The sequence below is a fragment of the Bos grunniens genome, chromosome 9, assembly GCF_055505025.1.
Source record: "Bos grunniens cultivar Pamir isolate PY7600 chromosome 9, Bosgru_T2T1.0, whole genome shotgun sequence".
In the NCBI taxonomy this organism is placed as follows: Eukaryota; Metazoa; Chordata; class Mammalia; order Artiodactyla; family Bovidae; genus Bos; species Bos grunniens.
The window spans coordinates 82,252,575-82,265,683 of record NC_141173.1 but is presented as its reverse complement, the minus strand read 5'-3'; the positions used below and the strand labels follow the sequence as shown (position 1 = coordinate 82,265,683).

General features: G+C 37.5%; 1 protein-coding gene across 10 annotated transcripts in view; it reads right to left on the bottom strand.

Moving 5' to 3' along the window:
- Positions 1 to 5,005: 5,005 nt before the first annotated feature.
- The window catches only part of PHACTR2 (phosphatase and actin regulator 2), a 299,218-nt gene continuing 291,114 nt past the window's right edge, over positions 5,006 to 13,109 (bottom strand). For all 10 annotated transcript variants that reach the window (XM_086318144.1, XM_086318140.1, XM_086318145.1 and 7 more), the window contains one exon: positions 5,006 to 11,670. In XM_086318144.1, coding sequence (XP_086174270.1) covers positions 11,655 to 11,670 — 16 coding nt within the window. In that variant the 3' untranslated portion in view covers positions 5,006 to 11,654. The remainder of the gene's footprint in view (positions 11,671 to 13,109) is intronic.

The window sequence follows — 13,109 nt, the reverse complement described above, 5'->3', positions numbered from 1 at the left end:
ATCTTGAGTCCAGCTTATGCTTCATCCAGTCCAGCATTTCTCATGAAATGGGGCCTTGCTATTCTAGGCAGCACTTAGGCTTAATCAGGTCATTATTTTCCACTTAATGAACTGTGTTCAAACATCCAGTTAACAACCCTTCCCCCCAACTCTGTTGACAGTCGAGGCATTCAGACTAATATATTCAGAATCTCTTTGGTGTTTGCATACCTTAGCTTAGGAGGTGGAAACTAATGTTTATTCTTTTTCAAGCTATCCCTCAAACATTTGGTCATAGTTTAAGCAAAGGCTATAAGCATATCTACTTAGGGCTTCCCTCTTAGCTCAGTAGGTAAAGAATCTGCCTGCAATGCAGAACACTAGGGTTTGATTCCTGGGTCGGGAAGATCCCCTGGAGAAAGAAATGGCAACCCACTACAGTATTCATGCCTGGAGAATCCTATGAACAGAGGAGCCTGGCAGACTACAGTCCATGGGATCACAAGAGTCAGGTACAACTTAGCAACTAAACTACCACCACCATATCTACCCATCACCACCACAAGATTTCAGATGGGTGCTGGCCCACTCTCAGAGCTTTTCCTGGGCAAAAGAGGATGGTAGTGTAGTCAAGTTTTATCAGCAGGCCTTTCTTCAAATTTGTATTTCCTCTTCCCAATTTCTGGTGTCTTTCCAAAGTCTAATTTTCCTTGAATTGTGTCTTTATATCCTACCTATGGTGGTGCAATGGTAAAGAACCCGACTGCCAATATAGGAGGTGCAAGAGACATGGGTTCCATCCCTGGGTCAGGAATATCCCTTGAAGGAGGAAATGGCAACCCACTCCAGTATTCTTGGCTGGAAAATTTCATGGACAGTAGAGCCTGGCAGGCTATAGTCCATGGGGTCGCAAAGAGTTAGACATATCTGAGCATTACAATTATAAATTTCTATGGAATATTATACTTTTATTACAGTGAAAATTACAGACAATTTAGGATCATAGAACTTGTGTTAGAATAATGCTTTGTAACAGGGATACTATCAATACAGAACACTCCTATGTGCTTCACATTCAATATAATTAAGCTTCATGAGTGAAGGTTTTGTTTTGATCTGTTTTGTTTACTACCTTATCTATCTTCAGGACCTAAAATAGTGCCTGGCGGGTACACTCAATAAATACTTGTTTAAATGAAGTAACATTCTGACACTTTACCTGAATTATCTTAGATCTTCCTGACCATAGCACTATGAAAGAGGTACTATTATAAACACTAAGTCAAAGCAAGTCAAATCAGAATTGGATGGGTTTGCTTGTCTAAAAACATGCATCATTTCCCACTGAAGCACAAATTTCCCCCTATAATATTGAATAATAATAGTAGTATACTTGGTATACTAGCTGAAATTGGTTTCTGGCCTTTGTTTTACTCTTATTGTGTAACCTGGGGCAAGACACCTTCAGTTTACTGACCCGAATGTAAAATGGGATGAGAATATTAACACTTACCCCATGGGATTGTTGTTAAGTGAGAAACCACACGTGAAATGCATGGACCTGTGCATGGCTTGTGATCAGTGCTCCATGAAGGTGAGCAATCGTTCTCATCTCAGCTAAGTGTAGTTATTTACCTATCATCATTGTCGCCTTAGAATCGCCAGCTCCTGAAACTAGGGCCTTCAGCATCTGAGATCTGTCAGTGAATATGTTCTTTGCCTCACTTCACATTCACATCATAGGAATCTGTAAGCTTGCATCTTGACCCAAACTATCAGCTTCCTGGAATCCTAATCCTTTTGCTTTCCTTTCATTTCTGGTGCCTTTCATGTCACTTAAATTACATGCGTAGATTTTTTTACTTGCTTCTAGTTCATAGTAATTGTACATTCTTTAAAATTCTTTTTAACTGCACATTGATATCACTTGCTTTCTGCTTACTGACTCCCATTCTTAAGAGTCACAAGTACATATATTTCATTGGTGAATACACTTTGGAAATACTGATCCAAATTAATTTTCTTTACTGTATCTTTCCAATTATAAAATGATTTTTGAGTGTTCTTTGGTACATTTCAGTTGTGTTCAAAGCACTCAGACGATGTGTAAATGAAATGATTTTACAGTCTTGGAGGCAAAGTCAGGTGATGAAGAAATAGTTTATTAAAATTTCATTGTAGTACTTTCTTAATAGTCTTAACCACATTGTCTGCGGGGGTGTTTTTATCCTTTTCCACAACTTCTGTTACATGTGCTGATGAGTCTCATCTTCCTCTCTATAGCCCAGACCTTTTCCCTGACTTTCAGAGTCATGGATCCAACTGTACATCTATTGGCATATAGCTGTAGATGCTAACCTTTCATAATTGAATAAATACTCTAGAGAGAAAGAACTGGCATTTTCAGTGCTCATTTACCTAATGGTGTGTTCCTGGATGAACTTTAAACTTTGGTTGGCCCAAGTCAGACAATCTGGAATAGGGAGTCCTCAACGTAGAAAATAATTTGCCCCTATTTGTTCTTCTTGGAGAAGGCAATGGCACCCCACTCCAGTACTCTTGCCTGGAAAATCCCATGGATGGAGGAGCCTGGTAGGCTGCAGTCCATGGGGTCACTAAGAGTCGGACACGACTGAGCGACTTCACTTTCTCTTTTCACTTTCATGCATTGGAGAAGGAAATGGCAACCCATTCCAGTGTTATTGCCTGGAGAATCCCAGGGACGGGGAAGTCTGGTGGGCTGCCGTCTATGGGGTCACACAGAGTCGGACACGATTGAAGTGCCTTAGCATAGCATAGCATTTGTTCTTCTGGGTATACTCAGCAGTTCAAATTCAAGCCATAAATGATCCTTTCCCACAGTTTAATAAGTTTGTTACCTCTTTAGTTCAGTCCCTGATTCCTTTGAAATCTTGGTCATTGCCTCACTGAGTCTTCTCCAACTTTTATTAATCTTGCTACCATATTACTCTTTCTTAAAGACAACTCTTGTATTATTCTGACTCAGAATTTTCCAATGAGTCTCTGCTGCCTATTCAATACCTCCCAGAGGCCTTAGTCAGTCCTCAAGATCTTCTGCAGTTTCACCACAGACCAGTTTCACACTACCTTCCTTTTATTTTTCACTCCAATTGAATGAGACCAATTTTCCCCCAAATACAGTATGGACTCCTTCAGCATTACTTTGTTTACATCATTCTCTCCAACTGGAATTTTCTTCTATTTTGTAACATCCCACTCATCCTTTTAGGAGGGACTGAAATTTTTCTCCCACTATTTGGTTCCTAGAAATGGCACCACTTGTAGCTAAAGAGCAAAAAACCTTTACACAAATGTTACATTTTAAACCTTTCTCTAGAGTTTTATGCATTCTACTACTAGTGTCCCCTTTTTACAGGACAGACTTCAAAGTTCACAAACTGGACAAGGACTTGTGTTGTCTGGACAGCAGTGCTTGGCAGCAACTCCATGCCATGTCTGAGTGTAGGTCCCACGAAGAGTTTAGTCAAATTTAGTAAAATTTCGTAAATTTGATGCTATGAAAGCACTGCAGAAAATGAGAAAATTGTCTCTTACCTCCATTAAGTTTTATCTTATTTATTTCTTGGCTGTGTTGCACAGCATGTGGGATCTTAGTTCCCAGATCAGGGCTTGAACCCACACCCCCTGCACTGGAAGTGCAGTCTTAACCACTGGGGAAGTCCCTCTGTTAGGTTTCACAAAGTAATCATTACTGATTCTTTTGGCTCTTTTCCCTTACCCTACAAACCTGAAATAAAACATTTTGGTTACGAGGAAAAAATAAAGTAATGGTTCCATGTAGAATCTGGTTTTGTGTGAGAAAAATGGAAAGTGGTTGTTGAACTACTACACCTATCTTGGAGATGCACCCCTGAGTTTTAATAGCATACTTGGGTCCAGTTCTCAAACCTACTCTATCTTTTTGGTCCCGATCTTTTCTCTTACAAGTCCTCCCTCTAGGGTTGTTTTTGTTCAGTTGCTCAGTCATGTCCAACTCTTTGTGACCCCATGGAACTGTAGCACACCAGGCTTCCCTATCCTTCACCATCTCCCAGAGCTTGCTCAAGCTTATGTCCATTGAGTTGGTGATGCCATCCAACCATCTTGTCCTGTGTCATCCCCTTCTCCTCCTGCCTTCATTCTTTCCCAGCATCAGGGGCTTTTCTAATAAGATGGCTCTTTGCATCAGGTGGCCAAAATATTGGAGCATCCATTTCAGCACCAGTCCTTCCAATGAATATTCAGGGTTGATTTCCTTTAGAATTAACTGGTTGGATCTCCTTGCAGTCCGAGGGACTCTCAAGAGTCTTCTCCAGCACCACAGTTCAAAAGCATCAATTCTTTGGTGCTCAGCCTTTTTTATGGTCCAACTCTCACATCCCTACATGACTACTGGAAAAACAATAGCTTTGACTAGATGGACATTTGTCATAAAGGTACACAAAATTGCTTTTCAACTTCCATCTCATACCTTTGCTCTTGTCTTAGAGCATGAAGGAGGTTCACATATAATTTCTAACCACTGCTGAACAACAGGAAAAGTATATTGCAATTCCTTTTCTAGTCAAAATATGTTCCCAAGCTCTCTCCTTGCCTGTAAACATATTAAATAGTAGGCATAATGAGGAAGTCTGTCTATTTTCTATATTACTAACTCTAAAGGGACTATCTTATTTTTTACACATTATAATGTGAATGAAAACAGCAATTTCAAATCTCCTCAGATGTAAAAAAGACAGACACAGAAAGACAGCTTATTTTAAAATAAAATGTAAAAATAAACTGTAAGTTGCGGTTTAAAGCAGTAATTCTTTAGAAGATATTTTTAATTAAAGGTACAAACCGTGAGGACCTGCATACAAAAAGTTATAAGTCAGGAGGAGTTGAAATTACAGGCAATTAGAAAAGCTATCTTATTCTTGCTTTACAGGTATGGCCTCTGAGCCTTTAATTTAGAAATACTGAGCACTGTCTGAATGCAACAGAAACTGGAACAAACTAAAGCTGGGATTTCCCAATGATTTTATTGAGGTAACTTTTCCCAATTTTATACATATATGCATTTATATATACTTAAGAAAGCTAAACAATGTTCTAAGGCACTTGGAATTGTGCACAGCAAAGCATACTATAATATCATACAACTACACAGAGCATAATTTTGCTTTTTAAATAACACAAACACCAATACAGAATAAAAAAGATAATATATAGTCTTTCTTTCAGGTTACAATAGTGGAATTACATATACATATGTGTGTATACTTGTAGATATTTATACCCACATACTATAATACAGTACAGGTTTCAGAACAACACACAAAAAAGAGAAACTGTCATGTTAATGAGTATACAGTTCCAGTTATGTACAGTCACAGATATTATACCTGTGTAATATGTAGGATAAGATCACTCACTGGAAATTAGAAATTAGTCAGCCTGATAACAATCACAACTTACCACTCTTATCACTTTCACCAAAGCTTGAAATAACAGAAGAATGCATATAGTTCTTTATTTAAACCTCACTGTTACATGGAAAAAAAAAAATGACTAGGTTGAATTTTTAGTATGTACTCAATCTGGTGAAATTGGTGCAGAATGTTTTGAATGCATTGGCACATCTCTAAGCCACAGAAGAAATATTTTTAAAAATAAAAATAAAAAATTAGTGCCTGTATTTTTAGTGATGAAAGTGGTTTGACCCTAGATTCATTCAGGTTGTTTATGAATGCTAGTTAGCACTGCCATGGTGACTTCTTCACGTGGAAGCTCTCTAAGCCATGTAATACACAGTCAAACTATAACAAAACATCCAGTAAAGGGAAAGCCCCCCAAACTGGCAAGTGGCACAAATGTTATTGGCATTTTAACACAGCACAAAATTGACCTGAGGGTAGAGTGGCATTCTGCCTCATTTGCTCCCTTCAATTTATTCTTAAAAAACAAAAAAGGTATTTAACAAGAATTCTTAAGCACCATCTTAAAGTTTACAACATAACCACTTTTATTGACTGAGTTACTCTGCTTCAAAAAAGATTTTAGAAATTTTAATATTGAAAAAAAATTATAGTAGCTAACTTAATTTGATCCATTAGTCACAATTCACCCAATCATTTCAAGACACATTTATCATTCAGTTTTGATGATAAAAAGTTACAAAGAGAATAAGTATGTTTATGTATAGTTAATATAATAATATTTCACCCAGGTAAAACTCATTTTGTGAATGACTGTCATTGAAGTATGGAGGACAATATGCATGCAATCCACAGCTCACCCTTCTTCCCTTCATAATTTAGTATTCACAAATCTAAAAGTTGAACTGCATGACTGTCTCTGCAGGGGAAATGCAAGCATTTGCATGTCGATTACATGCTTCTTTAACAGGATAAATGAGATTGGGAACTCATGGGATGCAGTTTACTAGGTGAAACCTAATGGTGATTTTCACAGACTACCAGTTTCGTTTCTGTGTGGATAGTTAGCAGTCGTGTTTGTGGTTAAGCCATGCAGTGATCCTCAGGACACTGACTAGGGCTACGACCAACAGCGTAGTTGTGAGGTAAAATTGTGAGGCAAAAAAAAAAGTGTGCTTCATGTGAACTCTGTCCTTTACACACCGGGACTAACCAAGTGATGATGCCTGTTGGAACTGCCAAGCCTACCCAATAACCTCCTCCATGAAGAACTGGAAAACTAAACTTGCCATCAGAAGGCTAGATGCGGAAGGCAAGAAAAATAGCAGAGGAAAAAATGATTCAGGACCCAAAGACATGCAAAGCAGTCAAGATGAGGTTTTGAGATAGACACTTTTTCCTGTGTCCTCAAATTGCAGTGGGAGGTGGCACTGCCCTCCCAGGAGGGCATTTGAACATGGGGGAGGGCTTTTTACTTTTAGTATTTACAACAGGTGGGCATACTACTGGCATTTAGTCAGCAAGGGCCTGGGAGAGTAAACATCTTGCAACGCATGAGACATTTCTGTACAACAAAGAACTGCCCAGCTCAAATGCCAGCAGCAGTCCTACTGAGAAACACGGATGGAGTGCTCTGCTTACATGCACAGCTATGCCAGCTAAATGGCATTGTTTCTGCAGTAAATCCTAGCATGGCTAAAAAATGACCCTTGCCTAGAGGGCTGGCTTCTAGTGCAAATAGCTGCTAGAGGATTCTCTCTCTTTCTCTTTTTTGTTTTTGTGCCAGAAATCTTACAGTGTATACAACAGGGTTTCTTAATATGGGATGACCCTGTCTTCAAAAAAGCATAAGTGAACTATTTTGGGGTTGTTTTCTAGAAAGGCTACTGGTGGTTTGCCATTTCCACAAAGAGTTTAAGCTTAATGGTTACAAAAAGTAAACAGAAAGTGAAAATGAGAATGGTTTGGGAGTATTCCACCCTATTTCTACCACCCTTTGATCACCAACAAATTATAATAGCACCTCATGCTGCTCTTTGAAAATTGGGTGTCCTCTATCTGGAGAGGTGCTTTGTCTCAGAAAGATGGTCCTATGAATTTGATGATTACTTTTGCTTTTGCATTCCCCTCTAGGAAACAGTTCAGCTGGAAAAGTTCATTCTGCTTTGGCAAGCGAAATACTGTGACAGACACTTAGACACGCAACCGTGGACGACTAGCCGGTTCCAGTGGCCAAGGGACAATTTTGTAAATAAGTCATTATCGTAGTGGTTCCTTAGTGCTTATAACATTCTCTAAGCATGTGAAGAAATTAATTCTTGTCTCAAAATATATATATTTTCGTTAGTAAGGTTAGGCTTCATAATATGATCGTATCTAGGAATGTTTAAGGCTACCATACTGATGAAATGACTTAAATGCATATGTCTTATACTAGCTTGATTCCATCTTACCTCCTTTGAAGATTTCTCATTTAGGTGTAGAATGTGCTGCTGGAACCACTTAAAGAAGTACTCTGACATTTCTGAAGAGCTTTCACTGTTTAAATGTGGAGACACTGTTCTGTGATAGACAAGGTTGCTTTCTTCTATTGTTATGCAGTGTAATTTGTGACAGTTGTGTTCTATTCTATTAAGGATAAATACAATGCCTGTTTTGTGTTAAAAAATGGTACACATTAGGATATGCAGTGTTAATGCAGATTTTTCTCTTTTAGGTGTAAGCTATCGTATTTTTTTTTTAAGTGCCAATGCAGCACTGAATTAACTGCAGGTTGTAAAACTTGAGTTATGAGTTTTAAGGACTCATCTCTCATTTTCAGTATTTGATGATTATTAAGGAGTGTATTCAGTTCCTCTATTTCCTTAAAAAGATTTTCACTGATATTTCAGAAGTTTCTCCTAACACAATATATGTACTAATGTAAGAGAAAGATAAGTGATTACAATCAATATGCTAATATAGGACATGAAAATGAAAGCAGAAAGTCGATTTTTCTGGATAAATCAGATAGAATGTTTTTTCCCCCCTCAATTTGAAACAGCTGTTCAAATATCCAAACTAGATCTCTACTATAGATTTTAGGAATTATTATAAAGGTAAACTATATTGAACAAACAAAAAAAAAATGCAAGTTATTTCACACATGTAGGAAATTATCAGGCAAGGCTGCCTAAAATTAACACTAATCATCAGAGAACTAATTTTGTCAGACCATGAAGATAATGCTAAAGCTCATGGCATCTCCTTATTACCTTAACGTTAAGGTTCTTTTTCTCCATTTTAAAAAAGATGGAAATGACCACTTTGGTTTTTACAAAACCAAACTAGTCTGTCTAGTTCTTTCGTGCCTGAACTTTTCTGGAGATGGACTTGTTTTTCTTCCTTAATCATATCTTAGGGACTCAGAAAAACCACTTACTTCTATGTCAGCCTAATGTCGCACATTAAATAGGAAAAACCCTGATTTTGTACTGGAACAACCCAATTCACACACACACATTTATTTTTACAGAACCGCAGCTTACTGGCTGGATTGCAGAAATGCTGGCACTAGGCAGATACATAATTCTATGGCGGCTGGTCCACATCCTTGTATCCTTTCAGAGCTGCTTTGCAAGAGACCTCTGGATGGGCTGCTGATGTGGATATGCAGTGTTTCTGCTTTTTAAAATTAGCTATTAAAACAGAGCTTCATTCTGTGAATGTAGCTTAGCTCATAATCCTTCCATTCTTTTTATTTAAAGGATCATTCCAATGAAATAATTCATGGTTCCAATTCTTAAACTAGTAGTGGTTATTTTTTTTTTTTTTTTACTTTTAAATTTTCTTAAAAAAAAAGAGAAAAGTTTAAAACTTTTCCCTAGACACATTAATCAGCAGAAGAGAAAGTATGGGTAGTTCATAAATCTGACATATCATAGAAGGAGAACAATATATTGAGGACCCAGAATCTCATTTTCTTTTTCAGTCTTATTTTTTGTACTAAGTGCATCTCACTATAGGGAATAAAAAATTATATCACATGTACTGCTAGGGGGAAAAAATTGTTCCTTTTATCAATCAAATAGAGACTTTCTATGACACGCATCTTGAGTGATAAAACAGTGATAAATGTCTTATATTTGCCATTTTTATAGGACCCTTGTGACTAGAAATCAAAACAATGTTCTAAGATTATAAGTATAGAAAATTAAAATAATATTATATGCCTTGGTATTTTTCCTAAGACACTAAAATGACAATAAGGAAATACAAAAGGAAAAAAATGACTTCAGCAAAAAAACCTGGAACACAGTTAATATCTATGGCTGGATTTAAACACTATGAAATGAACAAAATTTCAACCAGATTGAAGACACTAGGACATGCAGAAAAATTTTTTCAAAGCAAAAATAAGTTATTCTATCAAAGAAATGACAATAGTGCAAAATTCTAGGTTTATTGTATTAATGCACGCAGCTGTGTACAGCAAGAGAGGCAACGATGCCAGCTACTTTTCTGAGTTAAAAATGGTCCTGGCTTTTTGTAATAGGCCATGTGGGATGACATTTTTTATTTCTTACAAATCCAATTTTAAGTGGTTCTTTAAAATATAAGTGAATGGCAGGACCCACATTTACCCATTAGATTAAATGCTTGCTTTTGATTGAATAGAAAATTACAGTTTTCCATACAATGAACCAGAATCACTTCAGAAAATCCCAGTTCAAACTCCGAGAATAAAATAGGCTCTTTAGGTCTTGTCGTGTTGTTCTACATCACATGTGTTTTTAATAAAAGGGGCACAAAATAATTGTGAAAGAACAATTAGATGCAAGGTAGTATTTACCCGTGGTCATAGGCACTCGGGAGCGGAAGCCACGCTATGCCCATGACTCCATGGAAAATAGCAAGATGACAACAATGGCTTCTTAATGTAAACAATATTGACTGTAGGCTCATGGGGAAATCTTTCGTAACTTTAATTCACTGATCCTTTTGTACTGAAAGTCAGTTCTGTATTTATGGATGCAATTTGCACTCTTAAAATACCAAATGAGGTTCTCCTTACTTAACAACTTAGCAGAAAATTTTCTGTTCTTTTAAGTCTTTGGGTGAGTATTTTTTTTAATCCATGTGCTTTATTTTTTTTAATAGCAGCAATCCAACTTAATGCAGCATGAAAACTAAGTAGTTCTTTCCATTCCCATTCAGAGCCAACTGCTGGCAGAACACCTGTATTTTGATTAAGTTTAACTTTGGATTCAGACTTTTTTAAAAGGTGCCATGATTGTAGATAGTATCTTCCTTAAATCAAGTAGGACTGTTTCAACTTTGGAGATAATTAAGCTAGGGAAAGACCAAAAGATTCTTTTCTAAAGCTTGCTACAGATTTATAGGGTCGCATTACATCTTTGTTCCAAGTCCTGTTATCCTTGTGGAAGATTGGTACATTAGGTAAGGAGTATTTAAAAGAATGTAAAGTGTGTATAGCTATGCTATTTGAAGCATGCAACAAAATTTGGGTAAGCATGCTTATTAAGAGTCAGTAAAAGCCTCTTGCATTTAAGAAAAAGATACATGAAAACATTCAGACTTATTTCTGGCAACTGGATTCACTGGCACAATGACAAGAAAATAATGGTACTACGCTGTACCAATATAATGGTGAAACAAGAATATTCTTCTAGGATCAGGTCTAAGAAATCCACATTGAGTGATTAAACTCCCACATTCCTTAATAAGTTCTCAATTGCCCAAAGTCTCTTCAAAAATACATTTATGCTTCTATTTCCTTTTTTCATTAACGTAATGAAGTATTTCTCTTGCTTTCTGATTTTCACCACCCACCCCCCACCCCCCACCCCCGCAACCCTTTCCAGTGCTCAGAAATTCCATTCCCCATTCTTTAACCCACACTCTCAAATGTGGCTTTCTGGCAACAGCGATTGTCTTCTGCTCATCTTCTTTGATTAAAACTCCTGATGAAGAATAACTGGCATAAACATGGTGTCCCTTACCATCAGTCCACATGCTGGACAGCAGGGTCGCTGAACAGCCGGGATGCTGAACCATCCCCTTTGCTTGCTGGCCCACCCGGGCTGTACAAGTGGGGAGCACTTTCCACATGCTTCCTTCACCACAAGTTAAACAGAAACACACACATTCAAATCCCAGTGCAATATCAGGTTTTCAGGAAGCGAGGCTTCCCCTCAAGATGATCAGTCTGTTTCCCAAGAGTCTCATGCTTCATTATGGACGATGAAACCTGAAATACAAAACAGAAACTCTGTGATGTGGTAGAGAAACACAACTCTATTCAGTGACGTGAATATTGTACAGTCATTTTTATGATCAAAGGCAGCTCTAGCATCCCCAACTGAATTACTGTTCTCTTAATAAATTACTGTCTTAACAGAAAATCGTTATAAATGTCATGTGGGAAAACAGAGACAGCTCTGCAAAAGATGCTGGTTTTATCATCTGAGATACAGAGCAATCAATACACAATACACAATACACAATACACAAAACATCACTATCTTGATATCTTGATATCAATCACTATATTGAACAAAGTGAGATGTTTCATAAAGGATTTGGTTACACCTGATTTGTCATTACAAAAAGGAAAACACCATCATGTAGTCACTATTAGCTTTGGCTTCTCTTCACTTCCTGCTGGGGACTCCAAATGTACTTTCTATACCTGAATTTTCAAACACCTCCCAGGCATTTCCTTACAAATGTTCCACAGGCAACATGCTAAGCATGTATATAGATATACAAATTATCTTTCCTTGTGAACCTGCCTTTATGCTTTCTATTTTGTTAAATGTTATACCTTTAAAAATACATTCAGTCTAGAAGCCTAAGATCGCAACTTTCTCCCTTTCACCCTCCACATCTCATTAGTCACCAAGTCCTGCCCCAACTACCTGTCTCTGGATTCAGTCAAGCCTTCACCACCTTTTGCTGAAACTACTAACAATATTAACAGCATGCTAGCTAGCTGGTTGGATTCATGCCCCTCTGTGAGAGTTCCTGAACAGTCCTTGTGATTTTGTAGCCCTCTGCTTTTGAACATGTTCCTTTCTAATATTGCAATCACTCCCTTCATTTTCCATATGTTTTCATATCTAAGATCAAGGTCAAAAGCCATCTTCTCCAGAAGTCCTTGTCTGATTCACTTCTTCAGCCTACTTCTGTGATTCCACAATTAAGCAATTCTACTTGGTATTCCATTTATCTTGCCTATTCTCATGTTCATTTGTTCAAGTAAAATTTAATGTTCATCTGCCTAGACTCCAAATTAATTTCCCTGTCTCAGGCTCATAGATTGGGAGATCAAACCTATGCTCCACACTGTCACTGGCATTATTACCATAAATACTGATCCAATCATCCTAGATCTTTGTTAATATCATTGCACTGTTCCCCACTATTGATAAAATTTAAATTTCTTAAAGTGATGGCTGAGGCTTTTCAGGATGTGGCCCAACCCATGTTTCTAACTTCACAATCAATCCCCAAATACCCTAAATTCCAATCATTTGCCCTCCTAAAGGCTCTCCACTTTTTCCTTTATCCTTATCTTTCCTCCTATCTCTATCTCCTACAATCTTCCTCTGTGAGTTCCCCAAACTTCTTTTTCCTTTACCTCTCAGAAAATTAATAATTGCTTCTATTCTGTGTACCCACAATATT